The following is a 15933-nucleotide window of genomic DNA, read 5'->3' on the forward strand; positions in this document are numbered from 1 at the left end:
AAAAACTGAGTATTATTCTGTGTACAAGGGAAAATATGATTTAAACGAAGTTTCTTTTTTTAAAGATGCTCTTTTCTAAAACAAACTACATTAATAATAAAAATAAATATTCCTTCACATAGTTTTTCAAATATCACTATTGATAACTAAACAATAGAAAAGTTAGTTTAATATAACCATTGTTGAATCTATGAGGTAACCAAGGAAGTATGTAGCATCAAAATCCTCGTCCATTCCTTCCCCTCCTCCATATTACAACTTATAGGCTTTTGAAAATGTTTAAAATTTAAGTATTTGATTATTTGGTTTTTAGAGAAGTTTAATATTTTTAAACTATTTTTTATCTGCATAAAATTATTTTCATTACACTTACAAGTAAAAAAAGTACACAACTAGTTTTTTACCAAGACCTAGCCACCTTGTCCCAGTGACTAACAACTCGAGTGAAGAACTTTGGAGAAAATTTCTTAGTTCGAATGTTTATTTAAATTTGTAGCAAGTTAATAGTCTGGAAACTGAATAAAATCTTTTAAGACGAAAGTTTTGTGGTGCAAAATGAAATTTCCCTGAAACAGCAATTCGTAAAACTTTCTTAAGTGTTGCTTACCTTTTTCTCACTGTCTATACCGCATTTTGGTATTTTTTTGCTCACTGTAAGAAGATAAAACATTCGATTAAAGCACTTTATAGAAGTATGACAGTTCATTTAAACTTTATGTCAAATCTTTCAATGACTGAATGACTTTGAATATACATAAAACAAATTTTGATGTGAGGAGAAATAAAAACAGCTGGTCTCTGGAGCATTGTGGCAATGCTTTCATCAACGAACTTATCAATGATGTAGTTATCTCATACTCTTTTTATTGTTGGATCCATATAGAGTTTAGATTGAAGAATGGTGGTCATGTTTATAGGAGCCACATTGATAGAAGAGCACATCCTCGTCGCACAATATTGTTTTCCACTTACTATTATTTCTTTGGCTCTTGTTTTATCGCAAAACCTACAATTTAGGGTAAACTAACACTTGGCTTGACCCAACATTTTTTCATCATAAGGTATGATGCATTTTTTTTTCCGGTACTAATATTCCTTTTGTACAGTGTATTAATTTGTCTTAGTGGTCATAAGTCTTTACCCAGTGGGCACGGGACGTAATAAAGACGTCCCTTTGACGTTCAATTGGCGTCCGTCCGTCCCATTTAATTTCTGAACGTCTTTTGAACGTGTTTTTTGCGTCCAATACAAAAATTATCCAGAATCCTTTATTAATTGAACTTAAATTATTTTTCGTAGGGCTTTCTGGATAATTTTTTATTAGTATGACGCTTTGGAAATCAAATTAAAACTTATCAAATTCCTTATTTTAAAATTGCAAAAGAATAATATTATGGCGTATCGGATTAATAAATGGAAAGCGATAAATAAACAAGTTCTTGCTAATTTAAATACTTGTAGTCAATCAATTGAGAATCATATCGGTAATGATACAAATGATACTGAAATTGATGTAGATGTTAAAAGCAATAATTTAAAATTAAGCATATCAACAAGCAGTTCTGATTATTCAAAAGAATCAGATATTGAAGAATCATGTTTTTCAGAAGGTAAACCAATTAGCGACACAGAAAGCGAGATTCCTGATAAATCTCAGAATTTACTATCTCTAAGTCAACAACTTTCAGCATGTGCTGTTCGAAATAACTGGACAAGGGCATCTCTTAATGAACTACTCGAAATATTACGTAATCAAGGTTTGGAGCTTCCTAAAGATGCAAGGACAATTTTAAAAACTCCAAGAGAAATAGTTATTCACGAAAAGTGTGGCGGTAGTTATGAATATTTTGGAATACAGACAGGTATTATGAATATATTTTCCCACTTTGGAACAATAGAATCAGTTTTTTTGAATTTTAATATTGATGGGTTACCTTTGTTTAAATCATCAAGTAAACAATTGTGGCCAATATTAGCTTGCTTTGATTGTTTTAATATCTTCATTGTTGCCATTTACTGTGGTGAAACCAAGCCTAATTCAGTAACTGATTACTTAATGGATTTTGTTTTTGAGTTAAGGCAGTTATTACAAAATGGTTTTGTATACAATGGAAAACATATAAACGTAACTGTTAAATCATTCTTGTGTGATGCTCCAGCAAGATCATTTTTAAAAGGTATCACATCTCACAATGGTTATGACTCATGTGAAAGGTGTTCCATTCATGGAACTTGGACAGAAGGCAGAGTTGTGTTTAATGAAGAAATTGTCTACCCACCTAGAGATAATAGTATTTACAGATCATTTGGATATAAAGGTCATCAAAAAGAAATTTCTCCCCTGATTGGAATAGGTTTAAATGTTATTGAAATGTTTCCATTAGACTATATGCATCTTGTATGTTTAGGAACTGTTCGTGGACTACTACATTATTTAAAAAATGGTCCATGTGGAAAAATATCTGCATGTCAAATAAGTGAAGTTTCAACTTTACTTTTAACATTTAATGCATACATGCCCAGCAAATTTGCTAATCGCCCACGTGGCCTTTAAGATATGGACTGATGGAAAGCAACAGAGTTTCGTCAGTTTATTTTATACACTGGCCCAGTTGTTTTACGTTCAATTTTGTCAGATACTGCCTATATTCATTTTTTGGCATTAAGTGTTTCTGTGAGTATTCTATTACAGGACAACGACAAAATACGTTTACAATATTTAGAATATGCTCGTGAACTTATCAAACATTTTGTATATAACTGCAAATACATTTATGGGTCAAATTCACTGTTTATAACATTCATCATCTGCTACATTTACCAGATGACTGTTTATATTATAATTGCTCATTGGATTTAATATCATGTTTTAAATATGAAAATTTTTTGCAAAGGTTAAAAAAATCTATTCGAAATTCTGCTAATCCAATTGCTCAGGTGGCAAAGCGACAAGCTGAATTCCAAAATGCTTTTGCATCATTACCTAAGAAAACATTGTATACAAAGATATCAAACAAAAGGAAAGATAGTTGTTTTTTTATTCAAGGTAATGATGTCGCTTTTGTAAAAGAATACATAGATAGTGATTCATTTTTGTGCGATGTTGTCAAGAAAAGGTACCTAGACAATTTTTATGATTTTCCAATGAACTCATTAGAGTTGAATATTGCAATCTTTCCTAATCGAAATAAAAGAAAATTAAAAAGAAAAATTCTTCAAAAAGATGATTTTCTTAGAAAGTGTGTCTGTCTACCAGAACAACGTGGTTTTGCAATTTTTCCATTACTGCATGAAGTTGAAAGAGTTTAGACTTTGTTTCTGTTGATTATATTTACATACATTTTTTGTTTTTGAACAAAAAAAATTCCTGTTAATTCGCATATAAATAATATTTTATAGAATTAAACTTTTGTACTTTACATTTTTACTATTATATATGTCAGAAATATTTTTAATGTTGTTCTTGTTTTATAAGATTTTACCTTTTTAAAATTAAAATTATAACTCTGGACACTTTCTACTTAACATTTTATGAAAAAATAAAATTTTAATCCATTTAAGATCTTGTGAGTATTACCTAGTTAACTTTTTATATTTGTAAAATATCTAAATATAACATTGTATTTATACTTATACCTAGTGTAGTAAGTACTTATGGCTTGGTGTCGAGCTGTATGGCAAGAAGATGAACTTGAGGAGGAAGGTGTTATTCCATCATGTTGGGTAGATAGTCAGTTTGTGTATTGGCCATCAAAGATAAATGTTTTATCTGCTGCAAAGGAGCATGCTAAGCCTGACGCAACTTGGCAAAAGTTTAAAGTACTGAAAGTGAAGTGTTATGATGGCAAGTGATGCTTTTTTAAACTACATTCTAAATGTTTCAAAATACCTATGTAATTTATTTTCAATTTATTGTTTATTTTATTTTAGATGACAAGGAGTTATGTGAAAGTTATGAGTTTTCGTCAAATGAGGAAGTACCAACACTTGATAAGAGTGAACCCCTCAAAAAAGAGACTAAAATAATGAAGTATACTTTAAAAAAAGCAGCAACTAGCACTTGTAAGATTAATCAAGTTTCTTTTTTTAAATGTTAAACAAAAAAACCTATAAATTGCTTTACTTACAAAAACATTCCGATAATTGTTTACAGACTTTCGATTTTTTGGCATTTCATAAAGTTAAGTTTTATGGCCATAACTTTTTAAATAAAATTATTTTGTTAGTAGCTTAACCTACTCCTTTACAATTTGAAGCTTCTCAAAAAAAATTTGAAGCTCCTACTCCTAAACGATTAAAGAAATTGAAGGTAACAGACACTGGGAAATCAACTTTAACTTCTCCTTTTAAGATGAGTGTAAGAATATTTCTATTTAGTTCTAATTCTGTAAAAATACTTAATAAATAATTTTTATTAAGATTAGGATTTATATTTATTATTTGAAAACATTTATTTTTTAGCAACTTGTCCAACTCCAAAGTGTAATGGAAAAAGTATGTATTTTTTTGTAAATACTGTTTTTTGTTTTATGGAAATTAATGGGCGTTGAATTTTATTATTTAGTAACAAAATGCCTAAGGTTTTAATATGTAGTCATTTATTTATTGGCATGATTTTTGTATTTCAGTGTTTGTATATTTTTAGTTAAAAAAGAGTTATATGAAAGTTTTAAACTTTACTCAAATGATGAGATAGAGTTTAAAATTGAACAGAGAAATAAAAATGATCAAATTAGAAATGCTTATGCAAAGAAAGCAAGTAACACCTGTAAGAGTAATATTTTATTTATATTATATTTATTATTAAACATTTTATTTTGTGCAATAGCCTAAATATTTTTTTTTAGTAACAACTTCTCCATTTCATCCAACTCCTCCAAAATTTGAAAATCCATTAATTCAAATTGATGTTCTTTCCCCTCGAAAAAAAACGTTATTAGAGGAGCCAGTCAATCAAAAATCTTCTTTAAGTTTTTTAAAAGATAAATGTAAGTATTTTTTTTCCTGTTATAGTACTGGTCTAAGAAAATTTTTAACATTATATGCTTTTGTATTTGTTTCTTTTTTCTCAAATAAAAATGTGTTAGTTTTGTTTATTTCTCCACAAAGTAGTTCCAAAATCAACTCAGCAAGAAAAGAAGAAGGCTTCAGTTTTTCCTTTAGAAGAAGGAAGTTAGTAGATATTGAATAAAAAAAATTATGTATAAAAAATAGCATAAGAAATGTAAAGATTTTTAGTTTTAATTTTTTAATTACTTAATTACAGGCTTTCAATACAAAATTATTCATTTGCTGACTGAATTGAAAAACGATGTTGCTGATATAAAAACCATGTTAAAAAATGAAAACAGTTTTGAACTTCATCAGTGTAAATCTATCCAAGAGTTTCATGATTTTGATCAATCACTTCTAGATCAAGATGTTGCAAAAAATGTGGTACATTTTTGTTATTATGTTTAAATATTTTGTTTTGATTCTTGTATATTACAATCGAAGTTGTAATTATACACAAGTTTCTCACTTTACACATACACACATGGGTGTAATCTCATGGTTGACTAAGTGAATTACTTCTCCACTGACCTAAACAAGCCAAGAGCAATATTTTAGGTGGATGGATAAAAAAACTGGGGTTACATCCCTGACACACAGTTACGTAATATTTGCAAAATGATCAAAACATTTGTAAATTGCTCATATACATTATCACTTATACCTGTGTTATCTTGTTAATTTAGAAACAGAAATTATCTAACATTGGTGGCTTAACATGCAGTGCTATTGCAAAGGGCATGCTTTCAAAGTAAGTAATTTTATTACAAAAAACAAATTTTTAATGCATTCACACACGCACACATACATACATACATACATACATACATACATACATACATACATACATACATACATACATACATACATACATACATACATACATACACACACATTATATATATATATAATCTTTGCATTTTAGAGTGATGTCAAATAAAGTTATGAGTCTTTTTAATATGGCTGGAACAAATAAGCTTAGTTTCAGAAAGACCAATCTGATGAAGATTCTGTGTGGTATTGAGTTATTATAATTCAGCAATTAATGCTAAAGTTTGAAGTTTTGTTAAAGATTTTTATTTTTTATGATTTTTGTCTAAAAAAATGTAAATGTTATATATATTTTTTTTCCGTTTAAGACTGTTTGCCTGATTTGTACAGCGAAAAAGACCTTCAAAATGCTGTTGGGAGTATTTTAAAACATGCACCTGACAGAAAAGAGGGCGGAGGACGCCAAAAGTCGATTTTTGGATATGAACTAGAGGAAGAAGGAGATTTTTTAAATTTATAATATATAAATTCTTTCCAAAAACATTAAAAAGTTCGTACTTATTGTTAATACTTATTATTGTTAATACTTATACTATATTGTTAAATGAATTATTATTTTCTTTCCTATTCTTAAGAAATGGTGTGAAAACATAAATTTCAACCTTAGGAAATCAAGCAATTAAGTTATCCAACAAGTAATTGTTAATAACGTACTTACGTTGTGAATTTGCGTCTTTTAGACGTAAAAAGAGGACGTCCTAATTAAGTCCTAAAAAGACGTCATCTGGCGTTGCCATTTAGAACCGGTCCTGAACGTTCCGAAATGACGTCTTTTCGACGTCATATAGACGTCGGCGTGTCTACTGGGTAGTCCAGTTCAACGTCGATTGTTGCGAGGAAATCTTAACTTTTAATTTTATTGAAACTGTTGCTTTGTTGCCAATTTGATTTATAATTTCTGTTTTTTGGAGTTCTTCTGTTTTGGTCGAATTCATTAACTCATCTCGCTTTGCAGAAAAGCATGCTCTCCAAGTTCTTTAACGGGGTCCATTTCAAATATCAGTTTAAATAAAAATGGTTTATTTGACACTACCAATAATTTTATTGCTCGCCATATTCCATCGACATCCAAATCAATGTCTTTTTCCCGAAACAAACCTTTCTCTTAACGTTATGATGCATATTTGGTTTTTTGATTTTGGGGTTCGATGCATTCGCTAAGAACCACTGAAATGCTGTATCCAGAATTATCTAAAGAACTGCAAGTCGTTCTATTTACCTTCACTTCTAATAACCTTAAGGTTGTTTTCGGCTAAGTGATGGATACAATTAGTCACCTATTGCCTCTTTCTCTATTAAAACTCATTGCAGTTTGAAGCACTCTATAGCTCATTCAGTACGCACTCATTGATCACGTCAAAAAAGGTATCCATCAACGGCTCTTCCAATCTGTTGAGAATATTTTATTGTTTTAGGTCAATTAACTGTAAAGATAGAGGAACTTGCAGAAATAAGGCAAATTTGAATTGTTTAACAGTATCAAATGTCCTTATTAGAAATTATCAAGTTGCCATGATTCTTCAGCAACTTCTTATAATTATCTTTCAACATATTTTTCTTTGCTAATTGTGGAAATAATAATGAGAAAAATAAAGGACGCAAAGCTAAGGATTGGAAAAAATTAGAAAAATATAAAAAGGATTGTTTGTGGTTTGTTTATAATAGCTAATGAGTTATTAATATGCAAAGTAAAATAATCATTTAAAATAATTATTATCAGAATTTCATGTAGAGACACATGGAATATTGTTTACAAAAAGTTCGTATTCGAGAATTTTTACAAAAGAAATGTTAGGGCGAGTATCATCATATCATATGTTATTTGCTGGCATGAATGATGTTACCTTACGAAAAAGTTAAGGAAAAAAAAACTTAATGTGTTAAAAAGTAATAACCATATACGGCAGTAAAAGTATTAGTTTTTAGCTTTTGATAAAATTTTTCTGTTAAATTTTATTAGTCAAATTTTAAATGTTCTTATTTACACTCATGAAGCATTTTGTGATGTCTGTAGTTTTGGAAAAATGAGTTTGCGCATAACTTAGGTTGAGTAGGTGTCTATGATGTCCGCTATTTTCAATATTGTTAAAGTAAAAGTTGGCTGAGCTTAATATAAGTGATAGTTTGACTCAGAGATTGTTCATTGTACTTTTATTTTATTCAAACTATATTTGAGTTTCCATAAACTGATTTATCATATATATACTACTTGCTTTTGTAAACACTTAAGACGTCCTACAATTAGTTATTGAAAACCACTAGTTTACTTCAGCAAAATCAGCAAGTGTAAACGCCTAGCTTATGGCTTTTGTGGCTTTTAAAAATTCATCTAAAATCATTTTTAGAGTTTCATCACTGGAAATTTATTAGAACGCTAAGTCGTGGTCTGCAACAGTCCTTCGCACAGTGAGTCAAAATCCAAAAAAACTGGCAAACCCCCCCCCCCCCCCAAAAAAAAAAAAAAAAAAAAAAAAAAAAAAACAATAGCTAGGAACAAATAAATTGAGTTATAATGTAACTAATACTCCCAGAAAACTGGAATTAATTGGTTTTTAGTTAACTTTTTCACCTTTTCCTGAGACATATTATCTTATTTATTTTTTATTGCGAAACTCGCGTACAAAATGTTTCCTTAAAGTGTCACTCTTTTAAGGTTGATATGGGTAAAAACAATTCAGAATTTAATTTGAAGGCATATAATTAGGATATTTGGTAACTATAAAAAATATTTTTGACACTACATTTTGATTTTAGATTGTCATTCCTAAGATCTTAAAAAAAGTACTTCATATTGATTTCTATTCCGTTTGTTTAATCATGAGTTCGGCTGAAAAACTAAAGGATTCCACAAGATTCCATGGTAGTTTTAACATTTTCCCATTAGTAGATATATATGAAAGGAGAAAAAAAAATCAGTGGCCCGAACTTCCCCCAATTCAATATACAGCCTTTTAAAAAAATTTAACTTTAAAATTTTATATTAATTATTTTTCATACATTTTTCACACTACATTAGCACTACAGAAGTAATTTGTCATAATTCAAAAACCACCTTCAAAAACTCATGCTCAAACAAATCATGCTAAATTTCAAACCTCAAAAACAAAAATTGCATGATTTGACGACCTACTGCCTGAATTAAACGTTTAAAGATAAAACTTTCATACAAAATAACGAATATCAGTTCATTGCTTACATTCATCATGAAAATGCATTTAGTTCCCACCATTCAAGAGTTAGTTAATTATAATAATGTACTTGAGGCTCTTCTACTTGAGTTTCGTTGATTGAAGGGTCTAGACCATGGAAGTATTGATGAACTTGAAATGATAAATCTCAAAAAAACTCTATCAATATTTAATTGTAAATTCAAATGTAAATTGCTAAAACATTCAAGAGCCTTCTCAAAGCTTCTGGAACATGAGCATGATAAGGAAAAAAAAGTTAACAGAAAAGACCTTGCTGCAGGTCCAGGTAGAAAGAACAAGATCTAAGTGAGGGAAGAAAAAGATCTAAGGTATTAATACATCAATTGAATTCAAAAAGTAGTTCACTCACTTAAATATTAAATATTATCTTGTTTAAGGTTACCGATTGGCGGAACATCCAGCTGAAGCATTGACATTAGCTTCAATAAGAAGAGTCTCTGAATATCCTAGCAAGAAAGATTTTTTTTTTGTCATAAAATATGTTATAAATCTTTGCAAAGTTAAAAGCATGGAGGTTAGTTTTCCAATAAAAATGAAGATTGAAGGTGCCTTAAGCATTAAATTCAGTGTGATCTTTCCGATGAACATCAAATGATCAAAAATTCATCCATAATACAGAATACAGATGTTTATCCTTTACTTCATGAAATTAAGAATGAAAAGCAGAAATGTTATCCTGAGGGTGTAGTTCTGACTGAAATATTTGCTCCAAGTTCTCTACATAGTACTCTGACCCTACACCTACAATATCAAAAAGAAACAAAAGAGTTGATCAGAAATAAAGATGAACATCTTAAAACTGAAATAAATTGGCTGGTCGAGTTTGAGGTAAAGTTAGAAGTAGCAGAAAGAAATCCCTGAAAATATTAGTTTCGTTTACCGCAGTAGTTTCAAAAACCACAAATCTGAAAATGGAAAACCACTTCCCCCTGATGTTTCGTATTTTTTTAACGGCTTAGTAACAAAATAAAGCTGTTTTTGCTAATAATACTTTTTTTTCTTTTTTTGTTTTGGTCGTGGAATAGTAAGATAAGATAATACGGTATTTTGGTCTTTTAAATCCAAATCTTTTATTTTCATTAGTATATGTGCGCATTTTGGTTTGAGGTACCAAAACGTTTTTATTTATATCTATTTTCGTGCGCGTAAAAGACTCTAAGAAGTATACGCGTGTGTAGTTCGCCCCTTATATATACGTAAAATTTATTTAAAAAACATGTGGTATATATTGTATACGTGATATTGTATGGTATTTGAGATCAAGGAATCCAAATTTTTTATTTAAATCATTATTAGCGCGCATAAATGGCACTGAAACGCGCGCGTAATACGCGTCTTAGGTACGCATGAAAATTATTTCTATTAACAAATTTTCTTTCGCTTGCTTAAACCGTGTTAGTAGTATACAGTAATTAGCCATGAAATACACAGCTAATGGTAGACAGCACTTATTTGCTGTATGGAACCGGCTTAAGCCGGCTTGAAATCCAAGGAATGTCTGAGCCAGCCATAAGGCTAAAAAACCTAGATACAATTATATCTTATAATATTGACGTGTTTGCAATTCTTAACTTAAAGAAAACAGTTTTAAAATAACGTAAAATTGAGGTAAAGTTTCAAATTATCTAAGATAAATTGATTAATAAAAAAAAAAACTTCACATACTTCTGTAAATGTTTCAACGACTCCTGATTTTATTTGGTAACCATTCTTACAAATGCAATTGTAACTACCATTCAAATATAATAAGTTGGAATTAGTTGAGCAGTTATACAGCAGTAAATTGCACATCTCTTTAAAAAACAAAAAGCAGTTAATATATTGATAATGAAGAACGAAATTGATTTTTAAAAGTTAATCATCAGTAAAAAAATGATAATTAAGTTGATATTTTTAGATATATATGTTGATTTCCCGTACACTGCCAGTTAATTTCTTTGCGTTCTTACTGGGAAGTCAACTTTAACAAATTTTTAAGGAACTTTATATTTTTACAAGAAATAAAACTTCGAATAAATTGAACGCTCACTCATTTAGATCATAAAAATTACCTGTTTTGTTCAACTGTTCTAGTTTGATAAAAATTCTTGTTATATTATATAAGCACTGGCCAGATATTGTTATTGTTCTTGCTTGCTTTAACTTGCTGGTACTTGCAAGATTACAATCACAGATTAAGGGGTTGTTATCCAAGTTGAGTATATATAAAGAAGTCGTCAATTGGAAAATATCAGATGGTAGGCTAGCTATTTGGTTGTATTGTAAACTAAGAAATCTTAAGGAAGTTAGTGACATGAATATGTCCGGTGGTAGACTAGCTATTTTGTTGTGTTGTAAATCAAGACTAAACAATTTATTTAGTAAATTGAATGCTTCAGAGGGAAGATTGAATAATTCGTTGTAAGATAAATCAAGTGATGTTAATGATATTGATGAATTGAAAACGCCAGACGGAAGACTGGAAAGTTGGTTGTAAGATAAATCAAGTGATGTTAATGATATTGATGAATTGAAAACGCCAGACGGAAGACTGGAAAGTCGGTTGTAAGATAAATCAAGTGATGTTAATGATATTGATGAATTGAAAACGCCAGATGGAAGACTAAAAAGTTGGTTGCCAGATAAATCAAGGGATGTTAATGAAGTTAATGGCTGGAATACGTCAGACGGAGTACTGGATATTTTGTTATAAGCTAAATCAAGTTTTTTCAATGAAGTTAAAAGCTTGAATATACCAGACGGAAGACTGGATATTTGGTTGAACCTTAAACTAAGTGATGTTAATGAAACTGTTGAGAAAAACATGTTAGTCTGAAAACTTGATATTTTGTTATCAGATAAATCAAGTGATGTTAATGAAGTTAATAGCTTGAATATGTCAAATTGAAGACTGGAAATTTTGTTATCAGATAAATCAAGTGATGTTAATCTTGAAGATGATGAATTGATATTTATCCAATTTACAATTAGAAAACTGGATATTTGTTTGGAAGATAAATAAAGTTCTTTTAATAAAGGTAATGGCATAAAAAAATGGGTTGAAAGAGTATCTAGTTGGTTGGATGATAACTGAAGAGTTGTTAAAGAAATTAATGGGTTGAATAAGTAAGGAGAAAGGCTGTAAAGTAGGTTGTATGACAAATCAAGAGTTTTTAATGAAGTTAATGACTTGAATAAGTCAGGAGGAAGAATGGATAATTGGTTGTGTGACAAATTGAGAGTTTTTAGCGAAGTTAATGAATTGAATGTGTCAGACTGAAGTTTTGATAATTTAGTGCCGTTGAGGTAAAGTTCGGTCAAGGAAGTTAATAATTTAAATGAGTCTGAGGGAATAGCAGTTATTGAGTTCGACCTGAACAGAAGAATTCTTAATGAATATAATGATTTGAACATACCAGATACGTCAATGAACAATTGGAATGGTAATGTAAGACGTGTTATATTAGATGGAACTCCATTTGTTGTTTCGGTTAATGAAGTGTATTCACAAACAGTCTCATTTAAGGAAAATTGACAGTTTGTTTGACTCATCTTCGCACCGTGTTTCAATGACTGGATCCTAAAAAAATTACCAATTCTACTTCATTTTAAAAAACATTACAGACATTTTAGCATGTAAACCTTAACTTAAGATCAATAAAACATCGCAACAAAAAAATTTCTAAAAGTTTTTAAAAATAAATACAGTTGATTTTTATGTATTTTTCAGTGACCGTATCTGGCATTTTTGTTTTGTATCTCATATAAGTCTTTCAAAAGTTTGCTTAAATTGAACATAAAAATGGGACAAATAGGCGATGCAAGGAATAGGTCATATTTTGATTCATTTCAGAAGTTATTTTTCGTTACTCAAAATAAAACATAAAACGTTTCTCACTCAAGTTTCGTTACTCAAAATAAAACATAAAACGATACTGGTTTTTGTAACCAGAGCTAACCTTATATTTGGACGCACGGAAAAAAAGTAGAAGCGCGCATTTATGCTTAATGAAGGAAAACAAACACTTGGAAGAGAACAACGCGGGAAACATAGATCGTTGCTGAAGATAACATTTGCAACCAATGATATCCCCTTAATTTAATTTGCAACCAATGGTTTACTTAATTTAATTTGGATTTACTGTACGTCTTGATGCTTAACTTAAAACAAATGCTTTCTCAAATTACGCATTTTTAAATGTGAAGAAATCATGGATTATACAACTTTGATATTATGATTTTAGGCCTCACCAAAAAATCACCATAAGAATCTGGCAAATTTGTTTAAAAAAAATGTTATGCTGGCCTTAGTAATGTTAAAAGTTACATAATTGTTATTGTAGGCCAGTGAAGCATAAAACGTTTTACCCAAAAAAAACTAGAATCTTTTACTCGGTAAAAAAAAAGTATTAACAAAGAATGAAAAATATTAGGGAGAAATGTAGGCCGCAAGTTATTTCTTCCATTAAAAATTTGGCTTTTAAACTTCAAATATCTTTTTTATCTTTTAGATATGAAATTTCTAACAGCTTAGCTTAATCCCGTATAACTGAAGTTTATAAAAGTTTATTCAATTTATAAGAGCGTCGTTGTTATCTTGTTAGTCATACTCTTTAATCATCACTAAAAGCAAAGACTTTCAAGGAAAGAAATTATGGTTCTCAAATGATTTTGTAAATTTTATAAGCTTTTTTATTTTCATATTTTGCCTTGAAGTTTACAAATTGAGTGAGTTAGAACTTCCAAAGTTAAAAATTGGCTAGTATGGTAAAAGAAAATAGCTAGGTTACTCTTACGATATATATTTTGATCAAACGCGCTTCTTGATACTGTTTTACATTAACATTTCTAGAGTTGCTCTAAGAATTGGGCTTAGGTAAATATTGGGATTGGAACAAAAATTAACCCTGAACAACTAAAATGTAAAACGAGTTGCAAAACAACTAATTTTTTGAAGCTTTTATTGCGTGATGTTTTGCGTTTGTTTTTATGGCGTGACGTTTTGTTTGTGATCAATAAAACTAAGACATTTTCTCTCTCTCTGCTTGTTATTAGCATATTTTCATTAAGTTAAATTTTTGGATTGCTAACAAATCGAATCACATCAAAATATCAACTTACATTAGGATGCAAGTGACATAAAAGAAGTTCATTGTTTTCGTTGTCGTGTTCAGTTGAAAGCTGAATAGAGCAGAACGGCTAATACGTTAATAGAGTTGCATAATAATTTAAATCCGCTTGCTAATGAAAACTGCGCATTTGAATAGTTACAAATATTGTAACTTCGAACGGCGCAGTTTTAAGATGTGTGAGTTCAATCTAAACGATACTAAGTAAAACACAGATGGTTAATTAAAATTAATTGAAATTCAAAAATGTGTTTGTGTGAATTGTTACTACAAGTTAATATGTTTTCGAAATAAAACATTCAAATTCGAGTCTTTTTTAGACTATAAATTTTATTGCTGTAATTTCATAGGTAACAGTCATAATGTCGCCGCAGTTTGGCTTTGGCAAAAACAAACTAATTATGCATTTCTAAATTTTTTATACTTAACTTAGTCGCATTGCCATTAGACATTTTGTCATTATAGCAAGTGCAAAAGTTGCGGGTGGGTAGTTAAAAAATCATATGGTCACGGTTGGCTACCTTTGTTGTTGCTCGATTTTTATGTTTCTCGACTATGAAAAGTTTGGAAACTTATCATTGGGTGCAAATGATATTTTATATAAAGCTTATAGTTATAAACGAATACATTTAATTCTGTAAAAAAAGTACTGTACCGGCTGATATTGAACATGAAGCACTGAAAGTAATTGTTCACTTTTTACATTTTCTCCCGACTTGATCAAGTATAATATAGATCAAGTACAAATATATAAATTCATTTTTCATACTTTTTAATTTTTGCAAATCACGCGTCGCCTGTATAGCCAATTGCATATCTGTGTCTGCGCAGTGATTTGAGTAATATTCTAACAGCATTTAACTGAATTTTTCTTTCAAAAAATTTAAAAGCAGAGACGTCTAAAGTTTATATGCACTTAGCTCATTAGAATGATAAACAGCCTCAATGTCAATTTCCATTTTAACTAATGTATTGAGTATTCTATTTTAACTTTATGTATTGTGAGGAGGGAAAATAAGAAAGATTATAAATATTATCCTTAATTTTTAAATTGGACGCATACATAAAACATTCGACCGAAGAAAATAGCGAGAAAGCCAAAACACGAGGTGAACACGCATGGGTAATGAAAAATAAATCAGTTATACTATTAAATTTCAATACTATCTTTGCAAAAAAAATGACCAGAAATACAATTATAACTTCACAGATAATATAATATTAGATTATTTTGTAAAAGGCAGAGTTTGATTTAGTGAAGTTAGATTTAGTGAATTAATACAATTCCAAATACAGGAAAGATTCATGATGAAAATCGAAAGTTTGTGGGCTTGCTCTGTCTAAAAAAATGTCTAAGACAGCATTCTGTTTTCTAAGCAGATCGAATACCAACTGTATAAGACCAAGATCAACATCAGTAATTCTTGGGTACCACAAGGACTCAATGAATCGTGCAGAACTACTTTACGCAGGAAACAAGAGGGGAAGGAAGTTGCACTCCTCCTTTGTTAAATTTCAATACAAGTGAGACTTGAAAGAAGAGGCACGATATTATTGTCTAATCTGCTAAATTGGTCGTTCAAAGCTGCAAGAAAAACATCCTCTTGAAGAGCAACCACCATTGAGAAAGAACCAAGTGTGCGTTGCAGCACATTCCTCAGTCCTTTAGGTAAAGGTTTGCTACACCAATTTTCTCAAATAAAGTAGAGAGAAAACCTTCAATCTTTAGCAGC

At 29.8% G+C, this 15933-nt stretch overlaps 2 protein-coding genes and 1 pseudogene across 3 annotated transcripts; 2 read left to right on the plus strand and 1 right to left on the minus strand.

Annotated features, from left to right (window-relative positions):
* The first annotated feature begins 1161 nt into the window (after positions 1-1161).
* LOC145182029 (uncharacterized) lies at positions 1162-3448 on the plus strand (annotated as a pseudogene).
* Positions 3449-3654: 206 nt separating this feature from the next.
* On the plus strand, positions 3655-6428 carry LOC145182027 (uncharacterized). Its single transcript, XM_090081962.1, has 10 exons — positions 3655-3844; positions 3931-4062; positions 4462-4494; positions 4646-4768; positions 4848-4988; positions 5110-5172; positions 5267-5436; positions 5739-5803; positions 5978-6069; positions 6192-6428. The coding sequence occupies exons 1-10, from the start codon at positions 3655-3657 to the stop codon at positions 6341-6343; spliced, it is 1161 nt and encodes a 386-aa protein (XP_089938088.1). The 3' UTR covers positions 6344-6428.
* A 3732-nt stretch (positions 6429-10160) lies between these two features.
* Positions 10161-14333, minus strand: LOC149890754 (uncharacterized). Of its 2 annotated transcripts, none has more exons than XM_090081665.1 (3): positions 14193-14333; positions 11144-12651; positions 10161-10885 (listed from the first exon to the last, which is right to left on the minus strand). In XM_090081665.1, exons 1-3 carry the CDS (start codon positions 14222-14224, stop codon positions 10680-10682), a joined length of 1746 nt encoding a protein of 581 aa, XP_089937791.1. In that variant the 5' UTR covers positions 14225-14333; the 3' UTR covers positions 10161-10679. The 2 variants fall into 2 exon arrangements, with proteins under 2 accessions (XP_089937791.1, XP_089937792.1); XM_090081666.1 differs by having other exon boundaries at positions 10161-10821; positions 14193-14318.
* Between the last annotated feature and the right edge of the window lie 1600 nt (positions 14334-15933).

This window comes from Hydra viridissima, unplaced genomic scaffold (genome assembly GCF_058129835.1).
Source record: "Hydra viridissima isolate aposymbiotic clone 2 unplaced genomic scaffold, HvirCarnegie_v1 scaffold_3, whole genome shotgun sequence".
Lineage (NCBI taxonomy): Eukaryota > Metazoa > Cnidaria > Hydrozoa > Anthoathecata > Hydridae > Hydra > Hydra viridissima.